Source organism: Dermochelys coriacea, chromosome 20, assembly GCF_009764565.3.
Source record: "Dermochelys coriacea isolate rDerCor1 chromosome 20, rDerCor1.pri.v4, whole genome shotgun sequence".
Classification (NCBI taxonomy): domain Eukaryota; kingdom Metazoa; phylum Chordata; order Testudines; family Dermochelyidae; genus Dermochelys; species Dermochelys coriacea.
The window spans coordinates 14,722,867-14,740,865 of record NC_050087.2 but is presented as its reverse complement, the minus strand read 5'-3'; the positions used below and the strand labels follow the sequence as shown (position 1 = coordinate 14,740,865).

The window sequence follows — 17,999 nt, the reverse complement described above, 5'->3', positions numbered from 1 at the left end:
CCTGCACTATGTAGCTGGGTCGACCGAAGTGTTTAGTGTAGACCAGGCCATAGGCTTAGAGTTAGTGAAAACAAAGTGTCACATTTATTACACTAAGAACAAATCTAATCCAACGCGGAGCTGGAAGCATTAAAGAAACAGGTTTATGCACAGAAACTGCTCATCTCACCCTATCTGTGTCACTCTGTCTTAAGCTTCTTCATTTGCAAATATTGTGTCATGACCTGGCTGTGTCTGATGTCACCTCCCAGCACCAACCTTTGCTGCTTGGGTGGCTGGAACGGCTTGCGGTGTCCCGCACCTTCTCTGAGGAATCTCTCACACCCGGAGCCCACCTTCTGTCTGACCCTCCGACTCCCTGTCCCCTGGGATTGCCCTGTCACCATTCCCAGATCCCCCTCTCTCGAGATCTGCTCTCCCCTTGACGAACCCCGCACAGAGGCTTCCAAGACAGGGACTGAGCTGAGGGCTCAAACAGATGAGCCGGCCCATAGCAGGCTCATGTCCTGGGGATTGAGCGGTGGGACACGATGACGAGATAACTGGCTCTGTGGATGAGGGGAAAGCAGTGGACGTGTTGTTTCTTGACTTTAGCAAAGCTTTAAAAGCAAAGCAAAGCTCCCACAGTATTCTTGCCAGCAAGTTAAAGAAGTATGGGCTGGATGAATGGACTATAAGATGGATAGAAAGTGGGCTAGATTGTCGGGCTCAACGGGTAATGGTCAATGGCTCCATGTCTAGTTGGCAGCCGGTTATCAAGTGGAGTGCCCCAAAGGTCGGTCTTGTTCAATATTTTCATAAATGATCTGGAGGATGGTGTGGATTGCACCCTCAGCAAGTTTGCAGATGACACTAAACTGGGAGGAGAGGTAGATACACTGGAGGGTAGGGACAGGATACAGAGGGCCCTATACAAATTAGAAGATTGGGCCAAAAGAAATCCAATGAGGTTCAACAAGGACAAGAGCAGAGTCCTGCATTTAGGACGGAAGAATCCCATGCATTGCTACAGACTAGGGACCGAATGGTTTGGCAGCAGTTCTGCAGAAAAGGACCTAGGGCTTACAGTGGACGAGAAGCTGGATATGAGTCAACAGGGTGCCGTTGTTGCCAAGAAGGCCAATGGCATTTTGGGATGTATAAGTAGGGGCATTGCCAGCAGATTGAGGGATGTGATCGTTCCCCTCTATTCAACATTGGTGAGGCCTCATCTGGAGTACTGTGTCCAGTTTTGGGCCCCACACTACAAGAAGGATGTGGAAAAATTGGAAAGAGTCCAGTGGAGGGCAACAAAAATGATTAGGGAACTGGCAGACATGACTTATGAGGAGAGGCTGAGGGAACTGGGATTGTTTAGTCTGCGGAAGAGAAGAATGAGGGGGGATTTGATAGCTGCTTTCAGCTACCTGAAAGGGGGTTCCAAAGAGGATGGATCTAGACTGTTCTCAGTGGTAGCAGATGACAGAACAAGGAGTAATGGTCTCAAGTTGCAGTGGGGGAGGTTTAGGTTGGATATTAGGAAAAACTTTTTCACTAGGAGGGTGGTGAAACACTGGAATGCATTACCTAGGGAGGTGGTGGAATCTCCTTCCTTAGAAGTTTTTAAGGTCAGGCTTGACAAAGCCCTGGCTGGGATGATTTAGTTGGGGATTGGTCCTGCTTTGAGCAGGAGGTTGGACTAGATACCTCCTGAGGTCCCTTCCAACCCTGATATTCTATGATTCTATGATGCTGCTTTACTGGTGGCCACCAGTCCCAGCACAGAGAAGGCACTGGTGAGGAAAAGGCCTGCCGTCCCCAATTTATTATCATGTATATGTAACGCAGCAGCTCCTGGGCCCCCAGTCAGGGATCTGGGACCTGTGGGGCTGCCACAGACACGTGGCCATAAAAGGGAAGTCCTTGCCCCAATGAGCTCGCAGATTAAGCATCAAGTCCTGTTTTCTTTTCAGTTCCTGTGTCTCAAGAACATCCGCACCTTCCTCTCGACCTGCTGCGATAAATTCGGCCTGCGGAAGAATGAGCTCTTTGAAGTCTTCGATCTCTTCGACGTGCGGGATTTCGGGAAGGTTAGCCTTTGATTGGTATCTATTTGGTGCCCGTCATTGTGGCATCTGGGCAACTCATGGTCTTTAATGCATTTTTCCATGCAACCCCATTGCATAGCAGGGAAGTGCTAATATCCCCGTGTTAAGATGGGGAAACTGAGACACAGGACGGCTAAATGACTTGCCCACGGTTCCCCAGGGAGTTGGTGGCAGAGCAGGGAATGGATCCCCCAATCTTGTTCTCGACTTTGAGTTGGTCTGTGGAGAATCGGGTGACCAGATGTCCTGATTCTATAGGGACAGTCCCGATTTTTCGGTCTTTTTCTTATATAGCTTCCTATTACTCCCACCCCCATCCTGATTTTTCACATTTGCTGTCTGGTCACCTTAGTGGGGAAATTGAGGCTCAAAGAGGGGCAGTGTCTTGACAAAGGGCCGCAGAGCGCATCAGCAGTAAAGCCAAGAATCCTCGCGCCTAGTATCCCTCTCTAACCACTAAACCACACTTATTCTCAGAGCTGGTGATGAATCCACAAGACCTGGCTCCCAACCCAATGCCGCCCCCCCCACCACCTAGACACCACTATCCTCCTAGGGCTGGCAATAGAACCCAGGTGTCCTGACTCCCAGCCTCCCTGCTCTAACCACTAGACCTCACTGCCTTCCCCTCCTCCTCTCCCAGAGCTGGAGAAAGAACTCAAGAGCCCTGGCTCCTGGGTGCCCCCCTGCTCCGACCACTAGCCACCACCCCCGTCTCACAGCTGTGGATAGAACCCAGGAGTCCTGACTCCCATCCGCTCCATACCTTGCTCTAACGTACACCCCACTGCTGTTTAGAAAGTGTACAGTATAACCATTGCCCGGATCAGAATAAATGGCCATGTTGTGTGTTTAGATTTCAGAGTAGCAGCCGTGTTAGTCTGTATGCGTAAAAAGAAAAGGAGGACTTGAGGCACCTTAGAGACTAACAAATTTATTAGAGCATAAGCTTTCGTGAGCTACAACTCACTTCATCAGATGCATTCAGTGGAAAATATAGTGGGGAGATTTTATATACACGGAGAACATGAAACAATGGGTGTCACCATACACACTGTAACAAGAGTGATCAGGAAAGGTGAGCTATTACCAGCAGGAGAGTGGGGGGGGTAGGGGGACCTTTTGTAGTGATAATCAAGGTGGGCCATTTCTAGCAGTTGACAAGAACGGTAGGAGGGGAAATAAACAAGGGAAAATAGTTTTACTTTGTGTAATGACCCATCCATTCCCAGTCTTTATTCAAGCCTAAGTTAATTGTATCCAGTTTGCAAATTAATTCCAATTCAGCAGTCTCTCGTTGGAGTCTGTTTTTGAAGTTTTTTTGTTGAAGAATAGCCACTGTTAGGTCTGTAATCGAGTGACCAAAGAGATTGAAGTGTTCTCCGACTGGTTTTTGAATGTTATAATTCTTGACGTCTGATTTGTGTCCATTTATTCTTTTACGTAGAGACTGTCCAGTTTGACCAATGTACATGGCAGAGGGGCATTGCTGGCACATGATGGCATATATCACATTGGTAGATGTGCAGGTGAACGAGCCTCTGATAGTGTGGCTGATGTGATTAGGCCCTATGATGGTATCCCCTGAATAGATATGTGGACACAGTTGGCAACAGGTTTTGTTGCAAGGATAGGTTACTGGGTTAGTGTTTTTGTTGTGTGGTGTGTGGTTGCTGGTGAGTATTTGCTTCAGGTTAGAGGGCTGTCTGTAAGGACTGACCTGTCTCCCAAGATCTGTGAGAGATCTGTGTGTTTAGCGTGCTATAGTGAGACCCATTACCCCAATCTTGCCTCTCCCCCATCCACCCACACCAGAGAAGTGGAACCTCTTTCAGTTTCTTTTTACACCTGAGGTTTCTCAAATAGTTTCAGAAAGAGTCAGACTCTTCCCAAACCCAGCTCCCCTGCCCCTTAACCCCAGCCTCAATGAGTCACTGCTAGCATTTAGCAAGTGCCATAATGAGTGGTTGACAAGCCGTGAAACAATTTGGTGAAAAATGTCAATATGGATCGAAACAGACCCATTTGCACAAAAATATTTGTGAATTTTTTTGGGCGACTTTTTTGTGTGAAAATGTTTGTGAAACATTGGTGGAAATGTTAGTGACCAATTGTGCCATAATGGTGAAAATAGTCATGAAAATATTAGTGAAGATTTTTTTGAAAACTTTAGTGGTTTTGGGGAAAAATGCACACAGATTTTTGGGAAAATATTAATGAAAATCTTCAAGAAATACTAGTGAGTTAGGGGAACAATATTTGCGGGGGGGGGAATGAAAATATTGATGAATTTGGGGGTGAAAATTTTAGTGACATTTTTACCAAAATTGTTATTAACATTTTTTTTTTCAAAATAATTGTCCAACTTTTTATTGCATTTTTTTCTTTTACTGAAAAATTTCGTATTAAAATGGTAAACAAAAGATCTGAAAAAGAACACCAAATGGAGCATTATTATTTAAATCTCGTGATGTTTAAGCCAATCTGGTGATTGTTTTGGAACCTGGTTCCCAATTTTTGAATGCTTGGGGCTGGCCATACTGAAGTTATCGTTGCAGCCAAGGCCATTGCAAGGCTGGGACATTCAGGCTGAGCCTTCAAGGAGAGCCACTTGCCTCCTAAAGCAGTACGGTCTAGTGGCTAGAGCAGTGGACTAACCCTCACGAGATGTGGGTTCTAGTCCTGACTCTGTGAGACTTTGAACACGCGACAATTGCTCTATGCAGCAGTTTCCCCAACTATAAAATGGGGTTAATGGCTCACTGTTGTAAAGTGCTTTGAGTATGTATCTGTTGGACAATAAATCTTCTCCCTTTAGGGCAGGGGGTCTCACAACAACTCTCATTGATGGCTGAACTGACACTTTTCCCCTAAAATACTTAATTAACTGTAGGGAAGACAGTTAACTATGCACAGAGTCACATCCAGATCACGGTAATTTCTATTTGTAGGGGTTTTTGGCAGAGTCAATAACAAAAATAATGCTGCCTCCCCCTTCCGCTCCCTCATCCGGGGCTTAATGGGTCCTGGGGCTTGCTGTGAAAAGTGACATTTGTATATTTCAGGTTTCAGAGTAGCAGCCATGTTAGTCTGTATTCACAAAAAGAAAAGGAGTACTTGTGGCACCTTAGAGGCGAACAAATTTATTTGAGCATAAGCTTTCGTGAGCTACAGCTCACTTCATCGGATGCATTCAGTGGAAAATACAGTGGGGAGATTTATATATACAGAGAACATGAAACAATGGGTGTTACACACTCTGTAACAAGAGTGATCAGGAAAGTCGAGCTATTTCCAGCGGGAGAGTGTGTGTGGGGGGGAACCTTTTGTAGTGATAATCAAGGTGGGCCATTTCCAGCAGTTGACAAGAATGTCTGGTGGGGGGGGGATAAACATGGGGAAATAGTTTTACTTTCTGTAATGACCCATCCACTACCAGTCTTTATTCAAGCCTAAGTTAATTGTATCCAGTTTGCAAATTAATTCCAATTCAGCAGTCTCTCGTTGGAGTCTGTTTTTGAAGTTATTTTATTTTTTATTGAAGAATTGCCACTTTTAGGTCTGTAATCAAGTGACCAAAGAAATTGAAGTGTTCTCCGACTGGTTTGTGAATGTTATAATTCTTGACGTCTGATTTGTGTCCATTTATTCTTTTACGTAGAGACTGTCCGGTTTGGCCAATGTACATGGCAGAGGGGCATTGTTGGCACATGATGGCATATATCACATTGGTAGATGTGCAGGTGAATGAGCCTCTGATAGTGTGGCTGATGTGATTAGGCCCTATGATGGTGTCCCCTGAATAGATATGTGGACACAGTTGGCAACAGGCTTTGTTGCAAGGATAGGTTCCTGGCTTAGTGGTTTTGTTGTGTGGTGTGTGGTTGCTGGTGAGTGTTCAGGTTGGGGGGCTGTCTGTAAGCAAGGACTGGCCTGTCTCCCCTGAATAGATATGTGGACAGAGTTGGCAACGGGCTTTGTTGCCAGGATTGGTTACTGGCTTAGTGGTTTTGTTGTGTGGTGTGTGGTTGCTCGTGAGTATTCAGGTTGGGGGGCTGTCTGTAAGCAAGGACTGGCCTGTCTCCCAAGATCTGTGAGAGTGATGGGTTGTCCTTCAGGGTAGGTTGTAGATCATTGATGATGCGTTGGAGAGGTTTTAGTTGGGGGCTGAAGGTGACGGCTAGTGGCGTTCTGTTGTTTTCTTTGTTGGGCCTGTCCTGTAGTAGGTGACTTCTGGGTACTCTTCTGGCTCTGTCAGTCTGTTTCTTCACTTCAGCAGGTGGGTATTGTAGTTGTAAGAATGCTTGATAGAGATCTTATAGGTGTTTATCTCTGTCTGAAGGCTTGGAGCAAATGCGGTTATATCGTAGAGCTTGGCTGTAGACAATGGATCGTGTGGTGTGATCTGGATGAAAGCTGGAGGCATGTAAGTAGTCATAGCGGTCAGTAGGTTTCCGGTAGAATCTCCGACAATGTCACGGCAAACCTGGTGGCTGGACTTTGTCCTCACCCATAACCATTTCACATTTGGGGACAATGGTATACATTCAAATCAGCGGCACTGCTATGGGTACCCGCATGGCCCCACAGTATGCCAACATTTGTATGGCTGACTTAGAACAACGCTTCCTCAGCACTCGACCCCTAATGCCCCTACTCTACTCGCGCTACATTGATGACATCTTCATCATCTGGACCCATGGATAAGAAGCCCTTGAGGAATTCTACCATGTTTTCAACAATTTCCATCCCACCATCAACCTCAGCCTGGACCAGTCTACACAAGAGATCCACTTCCTGGACACTACAGTGCTAATAAGCGATGGTCACATTAACACCACCCTATACCGCTCTCCTGCTGATAATAGCTCACCTTACCTGATCACTCTCATTACAGTGTGTATGGTAACACCCATTATTTCATGTTCTCTTTGTATATAAATCTCCCCACTGTATTTTCCACTGAATGCATCCGATGAAGTGAGCTGTAGCTCACAAAAACTTATGCTCTAATAAATTTGTTCGTCTCTAAGGTGCCACAAGTACTCCTTTTCTATTTGTATATTTGTTAATGTCACAGCACAGTTAGTAGCTATCTGGGAGGCTATGAAAAGCGATAAGTGATGTTAACAAACATACAAGTATCACTTTTCACAGATAGCTAGTAAGTCTGCTGTGAAAAGGGATACTTACATGTTTGTTAATAGAAATTTTGTTAATAGGATTTTCCACCAAATGCATCCGATGAAGTGAGCTGTAGCTCATGAAAGCTTATGCTCAAATAAATTTGTTAGTCTCTAAGGTGCCACAAGTCCTCCTGTTCTTTTTGCGAATACAGACTAACACAGCTGCTACTCTGAAACTTGTTTGTTAATATCACTTTTCTCAGCAAGCCCCAGGACCCATTAAGCCCTGGATTGGGGGAATGGGGGGGCTGATAGGGGAGGCAGCAGGGGCCCAGGGCAATGCGGGGGATGGATGCGAGGCCAGGAAGGTAGCAGGGTCCGGGGGGGGGAGGAGTGATGAGCCCCACTGTCGTGTGGCCAGAGCCAGGACTCAGTGTCTGCTGCTATGCGGCTAGGGCCAGGGCCCAGTGCCCGCAGCCAGAACCTGGAGCTGGGGACAGGAACCGCGTGGCCGGAGCCAGGGATCGGAGCTTGCTGGGACTGGAGTCTGGGACTAGAGCCAGGGGTCAGAGCCTGCTGCCACCCAGCTGGAACCAGGGGCCGGAGACTGAAGCCAGGGCCATGTGGCCAGAGCCGGGGGGCTCAGAACCCACTGCCCCGCGGCTGGAGCCCGGGGCTGCATTGCCAGGTTCCTGGAGCCCCACCACTGGAGCCTGTCGCCCAAACCCCCTCCCTCCAACGTGGGTTAAGAACTCACCATGCTCCTGCAGGGGGGCGGGCACATCCAGGAGCAACAAAGGTGGGGGTGGGTGGTTTGCAATGCTTCCCCCCCCCCCATCACCACCCAGGAGGCCTTTGTGGCCTCGCATTAAGCCCCTGGTGGCTGCATGCGGCCATGGTGGCCGTATTTGAGAAACGTAAACAAACCGGCCCTGCCCGCCAGGGGCTTTCCCTGCACAACAAGTTTGGGAAGAACAAGTTTGGGAACCCCTGCTTTAGGGAGTGTCAACCTTTCCCCAAGAAAAGCTGACTTGCTAGCCCTCCTGATCCCACTGGGTATGTCTACACTGTACATGAAGCCCACTCCTGTGGGATCCAGGCTTGTGGACTCAGTGTTTCCCAGCCCGAGCTTGGCTGTCCACACTGCATCATAAGCCAGTTGCTGGATTCGGCTCGCACTGCACGACACAGGCTTTCCGTCTCGGATCTGTGGCTTGAGCTGCATCCACATTGTAAAATGGCAGGACTTGGGCTCTGACCCAGGCCCCTAAAAGGGGTCTAGGTGCAGAGTGCTTGCTGACCCAAGACAGACTGATTTGTGCATAGATGAAAGGGAGACTTGGGCTCAAACCTGAATCAGAGCCCAGGCTTGGGGTACGTCTACACTGTGATTATAAAACCCTGGGCAGCAAGTCTCAGAGCCTGGCCAAGCTGACTCGGGCTTGTGGGACTTGGGTGGCGGGGCTAGAAATAGCAGTGTAGACGCTCAGGCTGGATCCAGGGTTCTGAGACCCACCCCCAACCCGAGCTCAAACAACTGCACTGTAATTTGCCAGCCCTGCAATCCCGAGTCAACTGACCTGGGCCAGCCTCGGCTGTGCCATGGGTCTATGACTGCAGTGTAAACATGCCAGAATGTACAGTGTAGACAACATACCCACAGATCCAGAAGAAAAATACCGTCTATTAAAGGGCTCTTTAATCAATTGAAGAAAGGATCAGCAAGAACCAGCGGCTGGAAGGGAAAAGCCAGACTCATTCAAATTAGAAACAAGGCACCAATTTTAAACAGTGAGGGGGTGGGAATCATTGACAGAAACTCCCCAGAGAAGTGGTGGATTCTCCATCTCTTGCAGTCTTCAAATACGGAAGTGGCTGGGCTCAAGACACGGTGATGGGGTGAAATTCTCCAGCCTGAGCTCTACGGGAGCTTTGATTGGATGCTTGAATGGTCTCGTCTGGTCCCAAAATCTGTGGATCTGCAAAGGCCGCATTCTCACTGCACGTGAGACGTGCCTGCTGTCTTTCTGAGGCTCTGGCACTGCAGCCCGAGTGTGGTTTTTATTTTACATCTCGCATCCTGTCGAGGTTGGGCCGCTCGCTCAGTTTCTGTTCTGCTGGGGCGTGAAAGAAGAGCTGGGGCCAGCAGCTTTCTCTGGCTTTCACAGAGCTGAATGGCTGGGAGTGGGTGTCGCATACTGGCTGCGTACTACGATTCTGCTGTACGTCATGAGGGACGAGGTCTTCACGGTGACAGGGCTGGAGGCTCAAACTTCAGAGCTGAGACTTGGGGACGGGGTGGTGCAATGGTTAGAGCACTTGCTGCCCACCTGGGTGCAAGGCCCTGCTTTGCTTCAGGCTTCCAGTATGACCTTGGGCAGATCTCTCTGTGCATCTGCTCCCCTAGCTATCAGATGGGGATCATAGCACTGCCTTATCTCCCAGGATGGTGTGAGGATTAATACAGATTAAAGAGAGTCAGGTGCTCAGATATTGTGATATTTGAGGCCATAAAGGTCTGATAGTATGAGGCAGTGTGGTGTAGTGATTAGACCACTGAACTGGAGACAGGGTCTTCTAATGCTAGCTTTGCCGGTGACTGTGGGCAAATCATGTTGCCTCCCCATGACTCAGTTTTCCCCTCTGTAAAATGGGGATAACAAACCTGGCTTCCTTTGCAAAGAGCTTTGAGATGAGAAGTGCTAGATGTTACTATTATTGCTATAGGTCATCCTCTGACACCGGTGCAATGGCAGAAATGCCATTTCCTGCTGGCAATACAGGGTGTATGACAGACACACACAGAGTTGATCAAGTTCTGATTCCATCCAGGAAGGGGTTGGGGTGCACGTGCAATCAGCGTGTGTTATGTGTCCCCTGTTCTGTGCCTGAGCCACAGAGACAGTGGGTTGGTTAGAGCTGCAATGAAGCTGCTTGTGGAGCGGAAGCTGGAGAGACTTATGCTGAAAGCTGTGGAGATCCCCCGGTTTAGTGTCTCCTGGGCTGTCTACTCAGCAAGCTGTCTCCTATTTGCCTGGCATTTCCAACTATGGATGGATGGTCTCCTTACCTATGTGCCACGGTCTAGCATTTGTTAGTTTTGGAGTAATAGCTGCTTCTGGGTTCTCTCCCCAGCTTTGAGAGGGGAGTGTAGTGTTTAGAACAGGGTGGGCTAGGAGTCAGGACTCCTGGGTTCTAAATCCAGTTCTGGGAGGGGAGTGGCATCTAGTGGTTAGACCAGGGGGCCTGGGAGTCTGGATTCTATTCCCATTTTTGCCACTGATTCACCGCACGACTTTAAGCACATTGCTTCCCCGCCCCCACCTCCTGTGCCTCAGTTTCCCCCTTTATACTATACAGCTTCTCTGCGTGACCTTTGGCAAATCTCTGTGCCTCAGTTCCCATCTGTATAATGGGCACAACAGCCTTGCTCTGCCATCCAGGGGGTGTTGTGAGAGTAAATGCAGTAAAGATTGTGAGGTGCTCGGACATGACAGGTGTGGGGGACATATAAGCACCTAGGGAAGACAGCTAGTAGTTTACCGGGCTTTGGGGAAATGACATAGAAACTGCCAGACTGAAAAAGTTCTTTGGGGCAGGGACTGTCTCTTTGGTCTATGTTTGTACAGCACCTAGCACAATTAGCACCTGATCTATGACTGGGGTTTCTAGCACTACCGTAATACACCTAATAAATAATATATAGTGCCTAGCACAATGGGGTCCTGGTGCAGAAATGGGGTTTCTAGCACTGCCATAATAAACCTAATAAATAACAATAATAGTCACAGGTTTCAGAGTAGCAGCCGTGTTAGTCTGTATTCGCAAAAAGAAAAGGAGTACTTGTGGCACCTTAGAGACTAACAAATTTATTAGAGCATAAGCTTTCGTGAGCTACAGCTCACTTCATCGGATGCATTACTCAGACTCAGAGTCCATCTAGTCCCCTATTCTGCCTCAGACAGTGGCCAGCACCACATGTTGCAGAGACTCAGGTGGGATAATCTCCCCTCAGGAAAATCTTCTCTTAATCCCCAATAGTGAGGGGTTGTTTTGTGCCTTGATGAGTTTCTCTCTCTTCCAAAACGTTTAACATTTGCTGGTCTAACTCTGGATCTCCTTGTTGTCCAGGTATACAGCCAATTCCCCTTTGAATCTTGGTGAATTCTTGGCCATGGCAGTGTCCTGTGGCAATAAGTTCCACCAGCTAATCACTTGTCTTGTGGAAAAAGCACTTCCTTTGCCACTGTTCAATTTAATTCAAAGGGGCCATTTGTGCTGGTAGCCCGACAGGGCAACTAAAAGCTCCCCCTCTGTTTTCTCTAGTTGTCAGACTTGATCACAATGTCCCTTCTGGTTTTATAATCTATGAATCCCTTATTCTGTATCCGTATAGTTGTCTCCTGTTCGCTTCAATCTCTCTTCATAGGAGAGTTCTTCCGGGCTCCTGATCATTCCCGTCACCCGTCTCTGAAGCCCCCCATCCATGCACTAGGCTTCATGGTCACTGCTAGTAAATCCACCTCCCCGCTGCCTCTCAGTGACTTGTGTGACAGTGACACCCTCCCCGGAGCTGTCTCCCATGAACCCTGCTGAGCAGGGAAAAGGGAAAGGCTCCCCCAGCATGCCCGAGCGTGTGTCAAATAGTCTTGGCCAAGGAGGAAGTGGAGAGTTTTGTGCTTCCTCCCAGACAGGCCAGTCTGAGGTGACATAACCTGCACCGCAGATCAAATGGCCCGAGATATCCCACAGAGCTTATCTCTGCGTCTTTCTCCACCCTGCCCTGCCCCCTTTAACAGGTTTCAGAGTAGCAGCCGTGTTAGTCTGTATTCGCAAAAAGAAAAGGAGGACTTGTGGCACCTTAGAGACAAACAGATTTATTAGAGCATAAGCTTTCGTGAGCTACAGCTCACTTCATCGGATGCATTTGGTGGAAAAAAAGAAATGCATCCGATGAAGTGAGCTGTAGCTCACGAAAGCTTATGCTCTAATAAATTTGTTAGTCTCTAAGGTGCCACAAGTCCTCCTTTTCTTTTTGCCCCCTTTAAGTGGCTTTAAGATGCCTGTGGACCATTGAGTGCCCAAGCACACCCACACCCTCCCTGGCCCCATTTTGGCCTTGATTGGAGTAGGGTGCCACCTTTCTAATGGCTGGTAACCAGGCCCCCAAGGCCCCGCCTCTTTCCACAAAGCCCCGCCCTGCTCCACCTCTCCCCGCCCCCCTTCAAAAACCAGGACCTCAGGGCTTGTCAAATTGCACCCAGACACACAAGCTGAAACCTCGACTGTCCGCTTGGCAGCCCTAGATTGGAGTCACTTGGGGCTTTGGCTCATGAGGCAGCCATCTTGGAGAGCCATCCGGAGCCACGGAGCGAGTTAGGCCCCCACCGTACGCACCCCAAAAACTCACGTGCTCCCCAGCCAGCCCCGACGCTCCAGCTCTGTCTTAGGGAAGAAGGCAGGCGGTCAGCGCCGCAACCTTTGCCTGGCAGGATCAGCGCGCTGGGCACCGTCTGCAGGGCTGCCATGTCACACTGGGGCCCAGCGATATCGTTCTGGGTCTGGAATAGTCCCTTAGCGTCACCTCGGTGTTGCTGGATCGAGCCGAGAATTACTTTTTATCGTGATTATGGCTGTGCCTGGGAGCCCCAGTCACGGACCAAGACCCGATGTGCCAGGTACTGTACAAACACAGAGCAAAGAGAAGTTCTTTGTTCCACAGAGCTCACAATTCAAGTAACCCTAAATAGAATGGTGTCGCTGCGTGTCTGGGCCTGGAGAACTGCCCCAGAGTTCGGGGACAAGGTCGGGAGCATTTCCTGCCACTGAACTGCTGGGTGACCTTGGGCAAGTCGCTTCCCCCCTCGGGTCTCTATTTCCCCACCTACCCTTTGTCTATTTAGATTATAAACTCTTCAGGGCAGGGACTGTCTCTTACTGTGTCCGTGCAGCGGCCAGCACAACGGGGCTTTGATCTCGGTCGGGGTCTGTGCAGCGCCCGGCACAATGGGGCCCTGATCTCGGTCAGGGTCTGTGCAGCATCCAGCAAAATGGGGCCCTGATCTCGGTCGGGGTCTGTGCAGCGCCCAGAACAATGGGGCCCTGATCTTGGTGGGGGGGGGGTCTGTGCAGTGCCCAGAACAATGTGGGGGGTGGGGGGGACTGATCTCACTTAGGGATCTGTAGGTGCTACTGTAACACAAATAAATAATAACAATAATAAATAATGGTTCTTGAGAAGTGAGTGGGTGTCTCCACCTGGCCTCTGAGTAGCTCTGGTGTTGGTTTTGTGGTGCTTTCCCCATCACAGCAGCAGGGGCACTCTGGAAGCAGGAGTTTAACATAGATTTATATGGCCCCTTTCAATCCAAAGATCCCAAAGTCCTTAAAATCACGTGTACAGAAGAAGCCCAGGAATGTGAATGTCTTGGGTTAGTGGGGAGCACCCAAAGCCCCCAGATAATTGGTGTGCTGTTTGTAGCGATATACGGTGCTTGAAAGAAGATCTATATCCAGGAGGGTTCTCCTTATCTGTTTGCAGAGACAGCTGCTGGGCAGCTTCTGTTCTGTGTTGCAGTCCAGGTGCCGGGTGTTACAAAGGGGCTTTGTGTGTGAGAGACCCTGCGTCTCTGAGTACATGTTCATCTCACTTTCATGGAGACTTTACATTAGTTCTTTCTTGCTCTCCAAAATAAAAGCTCCCTGGAAGAGACATTCCTGTTTTTTTCTTTTTGTACTTTGGGAAAGCCGCACATTTGGGGATTGAGGTCAGCTGGCCCAGAAGGCTTTGGGGCTGGGAAAATCCTGGGAAGATCCCCAGCCTGCTGCTCATTTTAACCCAGGGCATGGAAACCCCTTGGGTTTAGCACCAAGGGGCCACATTTGCAACCATGCTGAGCATTCAGCAGCTCCACTGGCAGTGGAAGTCTCCATTGCACTCAGTGAGTGGTTTCAGAGTAGCAGCCGTGTTAGTCTGTATCCGTAAAAAGAACAGGAGTACTTGTGGCACCTTAGCGACTAACAAATTTATTAGAGCATCTCACAGGGCATCTCATAGGGCAACGCTGCATTCTCAGAGCCTCAGGGAGTTCCAATCCGGGTTCTGTGGGTCCAATCCACCCTCGCTACAGTTCTGTTGCCATCCCTGCAATTGTCCATCTTGTCCCGTGATGTAGCACACCCCTCTCTCCCCTTACAGGTGATCGAGACCTTGTCGATTCTCTCATGGACTCAGATAGCTCAATCCAAAGGGGTCATGTAAGTATGGATGGTGATGCAGCCCAGTTGAGTGCTACAGCAAGGAATTTGAATATGCATGAGAGTGGTGGCTTCATTTCTCTTTGGAATGTGCTGGTGGCTGGGATAATCAGCCTGGTAGTTTATTAATATCACCTGGCCTCTCCTTGCAGGGAAGGATCCTAGTTTATGGTCCAAATCAGGCAGCCTACATGGGTCTAGAATCCACGAGCCAGGGATCCAGAGTCCCGCACTGGGTGATATTGAGGGTAGGAATTTTCCAGCAAATCATTTTTTCATCCGAAAATGCTGATTCGTTGACACCAAAACTGGCCGTGAAAGAGGGACAGGTTGGCCAAATTCTTCCTGACTCGGAAGAAAGTTTTGAGATGGTCAGAATGTGTCGTTTGGACATTTTCAAAATGGAAAAATCCCGGTTCTCCAGTTGGAAACAATTTTTCGTTGGGAGATTGAAGCTAATTAGATGGGTAAAAAAAAAAAAAAGAAAGGATTTTAAAAAAAGAGAATAAAATTGGCCAGTCTGAACAAAACTGGGGTTTGAATGATTGAAATGAAACATTTCAGTGCACCAGAAATGGAAAAAAAAAATTAGTTTTCTCAATGCGGGACTAGTTTCAAGATTGCAGCCTTTTGCCCCCAGTTCAATATGGAAAAAATTTTCAACTCTTATTCGCAGGACGGGAAAACCGTTTCCCACCAAACCCTATCTGAGGGCCTAGTCCTACCTCCTAGACCTTCCCCTCAATTAGAAGTTATCAGCTGTGGTGGTCATGTGGCTAGTAAATGGCCACCTTGGTTGACTGTGACATCTGTCCAAGTTTGCCCACGGACTGTCTCTTGAGTGACCCCTTCTGGCTGATCAGCTCCATGACAGGGGCAGGGATGCAGGCAGCCCTGTGCCGCTGGGACATGGGGGCAGCAAGGGTAAAACTGAAGGGAGAAAAGGCCAGAGAGACGAACCCTCCTGGAGAGGAGACGGTCGCGAACGAGGCTTGCCCGCGTTATAACCTGATCCTGAGCTGGCTCTGTCCTCTTTCAGCCCATTCCCCACCGAGGACAGCGTCGCAGACAATGACGTTTACGGCGACCTTTCGGATCAGATTGAGTAAGTGCCCCTGCGTCTCCACCAAAAACCATAGGGCGTGACCTGGAGAGAGCATTGGCCTGGCACTCAAAAGGGTCCTGTTCCCTGCTTTTTCCACTGGACGACTCTGCCTCTGTAAAATGGAGGCCACGCTCCTGACTTTATCTTGCCTGTTTATTCTGCAAACTCTTCAGGGCGGGGACTCTCTCATTACGCGTCTGTGCAGTGCCCCCCACGGTGCTTAATATGTAATGAAAAAGGTGCTGGGACTCAAGTCATTTTTTAGATTCATAACGGATGTGGCAAGCCCGGAGGTGCTGGGGCTCTGCACTGCCAAGCCCGGAGGTGCCGGGGCTCTGCACTGCCAAGCCCGGAGGTGCCGGGGCTCTGCACTGCCAAGCCTGGAGGTGCCGGGGCTACACACTGCCAAGCCCGGAGGTGCCGGGGCTACACACTGCCAAGCCCGGAGGTGCCGGGGCTCTGCACTGCCAAGCCCGGAGGTGCCGGGGCTACACACTGCCAAGCCCGCAGGTGCCGGGGCTCTGCACTGCCAAGCCCAGAGGGGCCAGAGCTCAGCCCTGGCACAAATTAAACACTGGCCCAGCACAAGGGGGGCCCTGAACTTGGTTGGGGTCTGTGGAGCACCTGGAACAATGAGGGCCCTGATCTCGCTTGGAGTCTGTGAGGTGTCTGGCAAAACGAGGGCCCCCATCTTTTTGGGGACTCTGTGCAGTGCCCGAGACAACAGGCCCTGATCTCAGTTGGGGTCTTTGCAGCACCCGGCACAATGGGGCCATGATCTCAGTCAGGGTCCGTGCAGAGGGTTGCCAACTTTCTAATCGCACAAAACCGAACACCCTTGCCCCGCCCCTTCCCCAAGACCCTGCCCCCTCTCACTTCATCCCCCCTCCCTCTGTTGCTCACTCTCCCCCACCCTCACTCACTCCTTTTCACCAGGCTGGGGCAGGGGGTTGGGGTATGTGAGGGGGTGAGGGCTTCGGCTAAGGGTGCAGCCAGGGACGAGGGCTTCAGAGTGTAGGATGGGGCTCCAGGCTGAGGCAGGGGGTTGGGGTGTGGGACAGGGTACAGGCTGGGGGTGCGGGCTCTGGGGTGAGGCCAGAAATGAGGGGTTCAGGGTGCAAGGAGTGGGCTTCGGACTAGGGTGCAGGAGGGGGTGCAGACTCTGGCTGGGAGTGTGGGCTCTGGGGTGGAGCCAGGGATGAGGGGTTTGGGGTGTGGGAGGGGGCTTTGAGCTGGGGGAGGGGGTTGAAGTGTGGGAGGGGGTGTGGGGTGCAGGCTCCAGGAGGAAGTTTGGGTGCAGGAGCGGGCTCGGGGCTGGGGCAGGGGATTGGGGTGTGGGAGGGGGTAAGGGGTACGGGCTCCGGGTGGTGCTCACCTCAGGTGACTTCCAGAAGCGGCTACATGTCCCTCGGCTCCTAGGTGGAGATACGGCCAGGCGGCTCTGTGCGCTGCCCCCGTCCACCACAGGTGCCGCTCCCATTGGCCGCAGTTCCCTGCCAGTGGGAGCTGTGGAGCTGGCACTCAGGGTGGGGGCACAATACGGAGCCCCCTTGGCAGACCCTACGTCTAGGGGCCATATGGACATGTGCGAAGCAAGGTAAGAAGCCTGCCAGCCCTGCCAACTGGACTTTTAATGGCCCGGTCAGTGGTGCTGACCGGAGCTGCCAGAGTCCCTTTTTGACCAGATGTTCCGGTCAAAATCCGGACACCTGGCAACCCTAGCAGCACCTGGCACAATGGGGGCCCTGATCTCCATCCAGGTCTGTGCAGCACCTGGCACAATGGGGCCCTGATCTCAGTTGGGGTCTGTACAGATATTAATCATTGGGTGCTGAGGAACCCTTGGGGGAGCTCATCACTTCTGAGAATCAGACTACTTATTTAGGTGCCTAAATATTGAATTTTGGCCCGTGAGTTGGAACATCTGGACTGTTCTGCAAGATAAGGGGTCAGACCCGGTGCAGGGCACTGAGTTTCCTTCTCGCTCTCAACTCCCCAGTGACACGGTGGAGGAAGATGACGACCTGTACGACTGCGTAGAGAATGAGGAGGCAGAAGGAGATGAAATCTACGAAGACCTGATGAGGTCGGAGCCGGTTGTCATGCCAGTAAGTAACAGGAAAGGTACGTTTCTGAGTCCCTGCTGCTGGAGTGGGATGTATCCCGAAGGTGGCTCGAGGTATTCAGCATGTGGAGATATCCTAGGACTCCTGGATTTCATTCTCTGGGGAGGGGAATGTGAGCTAGTGGTCAAAGCCAAGGGCTGGGAGTCAGGACTTCTGGATTCTGTTCCCAGCTCTGGTAGAGGAGTAGGATGTAGAGGTTAGAGGAGGAGGAGGGGATGGCAGTCAGGACTCCTGGGTTCCATTCCCAGCTCTGGAAGAGGAGTGGAACCTAGGAGGTAGAGCCGAGAGGAGTGGGAGT

The 17,999-nt window shown here is 50.2% G+C and overlaps 1 protein-coding gene across 4 annotated transcripts in view; it reads left to right on the top strand.

Moving 5' to 3' along the window:
- The window catches only part of VAV1 (vav guanine nucleotide exchange factor 1), a 60,901-nt gene that overhangs the window by 16,055 nt on the left and 26,847 nt on the right, over nucleotides 1–17,999 (top strand). For all 4 annotated transcript variants that reach the window (XM_038378113.2, XM_038378112.2, XM_043506866.1 and 1 more), the window contains exons 2-5: nucleotides 1,953–2,069; nucleotides 14,412–14,470; nucleotides 15,510–15,575; nucleotides 17,575–17,683. In XM_038378113.2, the coding sequence (XP_038234041.1) occupies nucleotides 1,953–2,069; nucleotides 14,412–14,470; nucleotides 15,510–15,575; nucleotides 17,575–17,683 (351 nt within the window). The remainder of the gene's footprint in view (nucleotides 1–1,952; nucleotides 2,070–14,411; nucleotides 14,471–15,509; nucleotides 15,576–17,574; nucleotides 17,684–17,999) is intronic.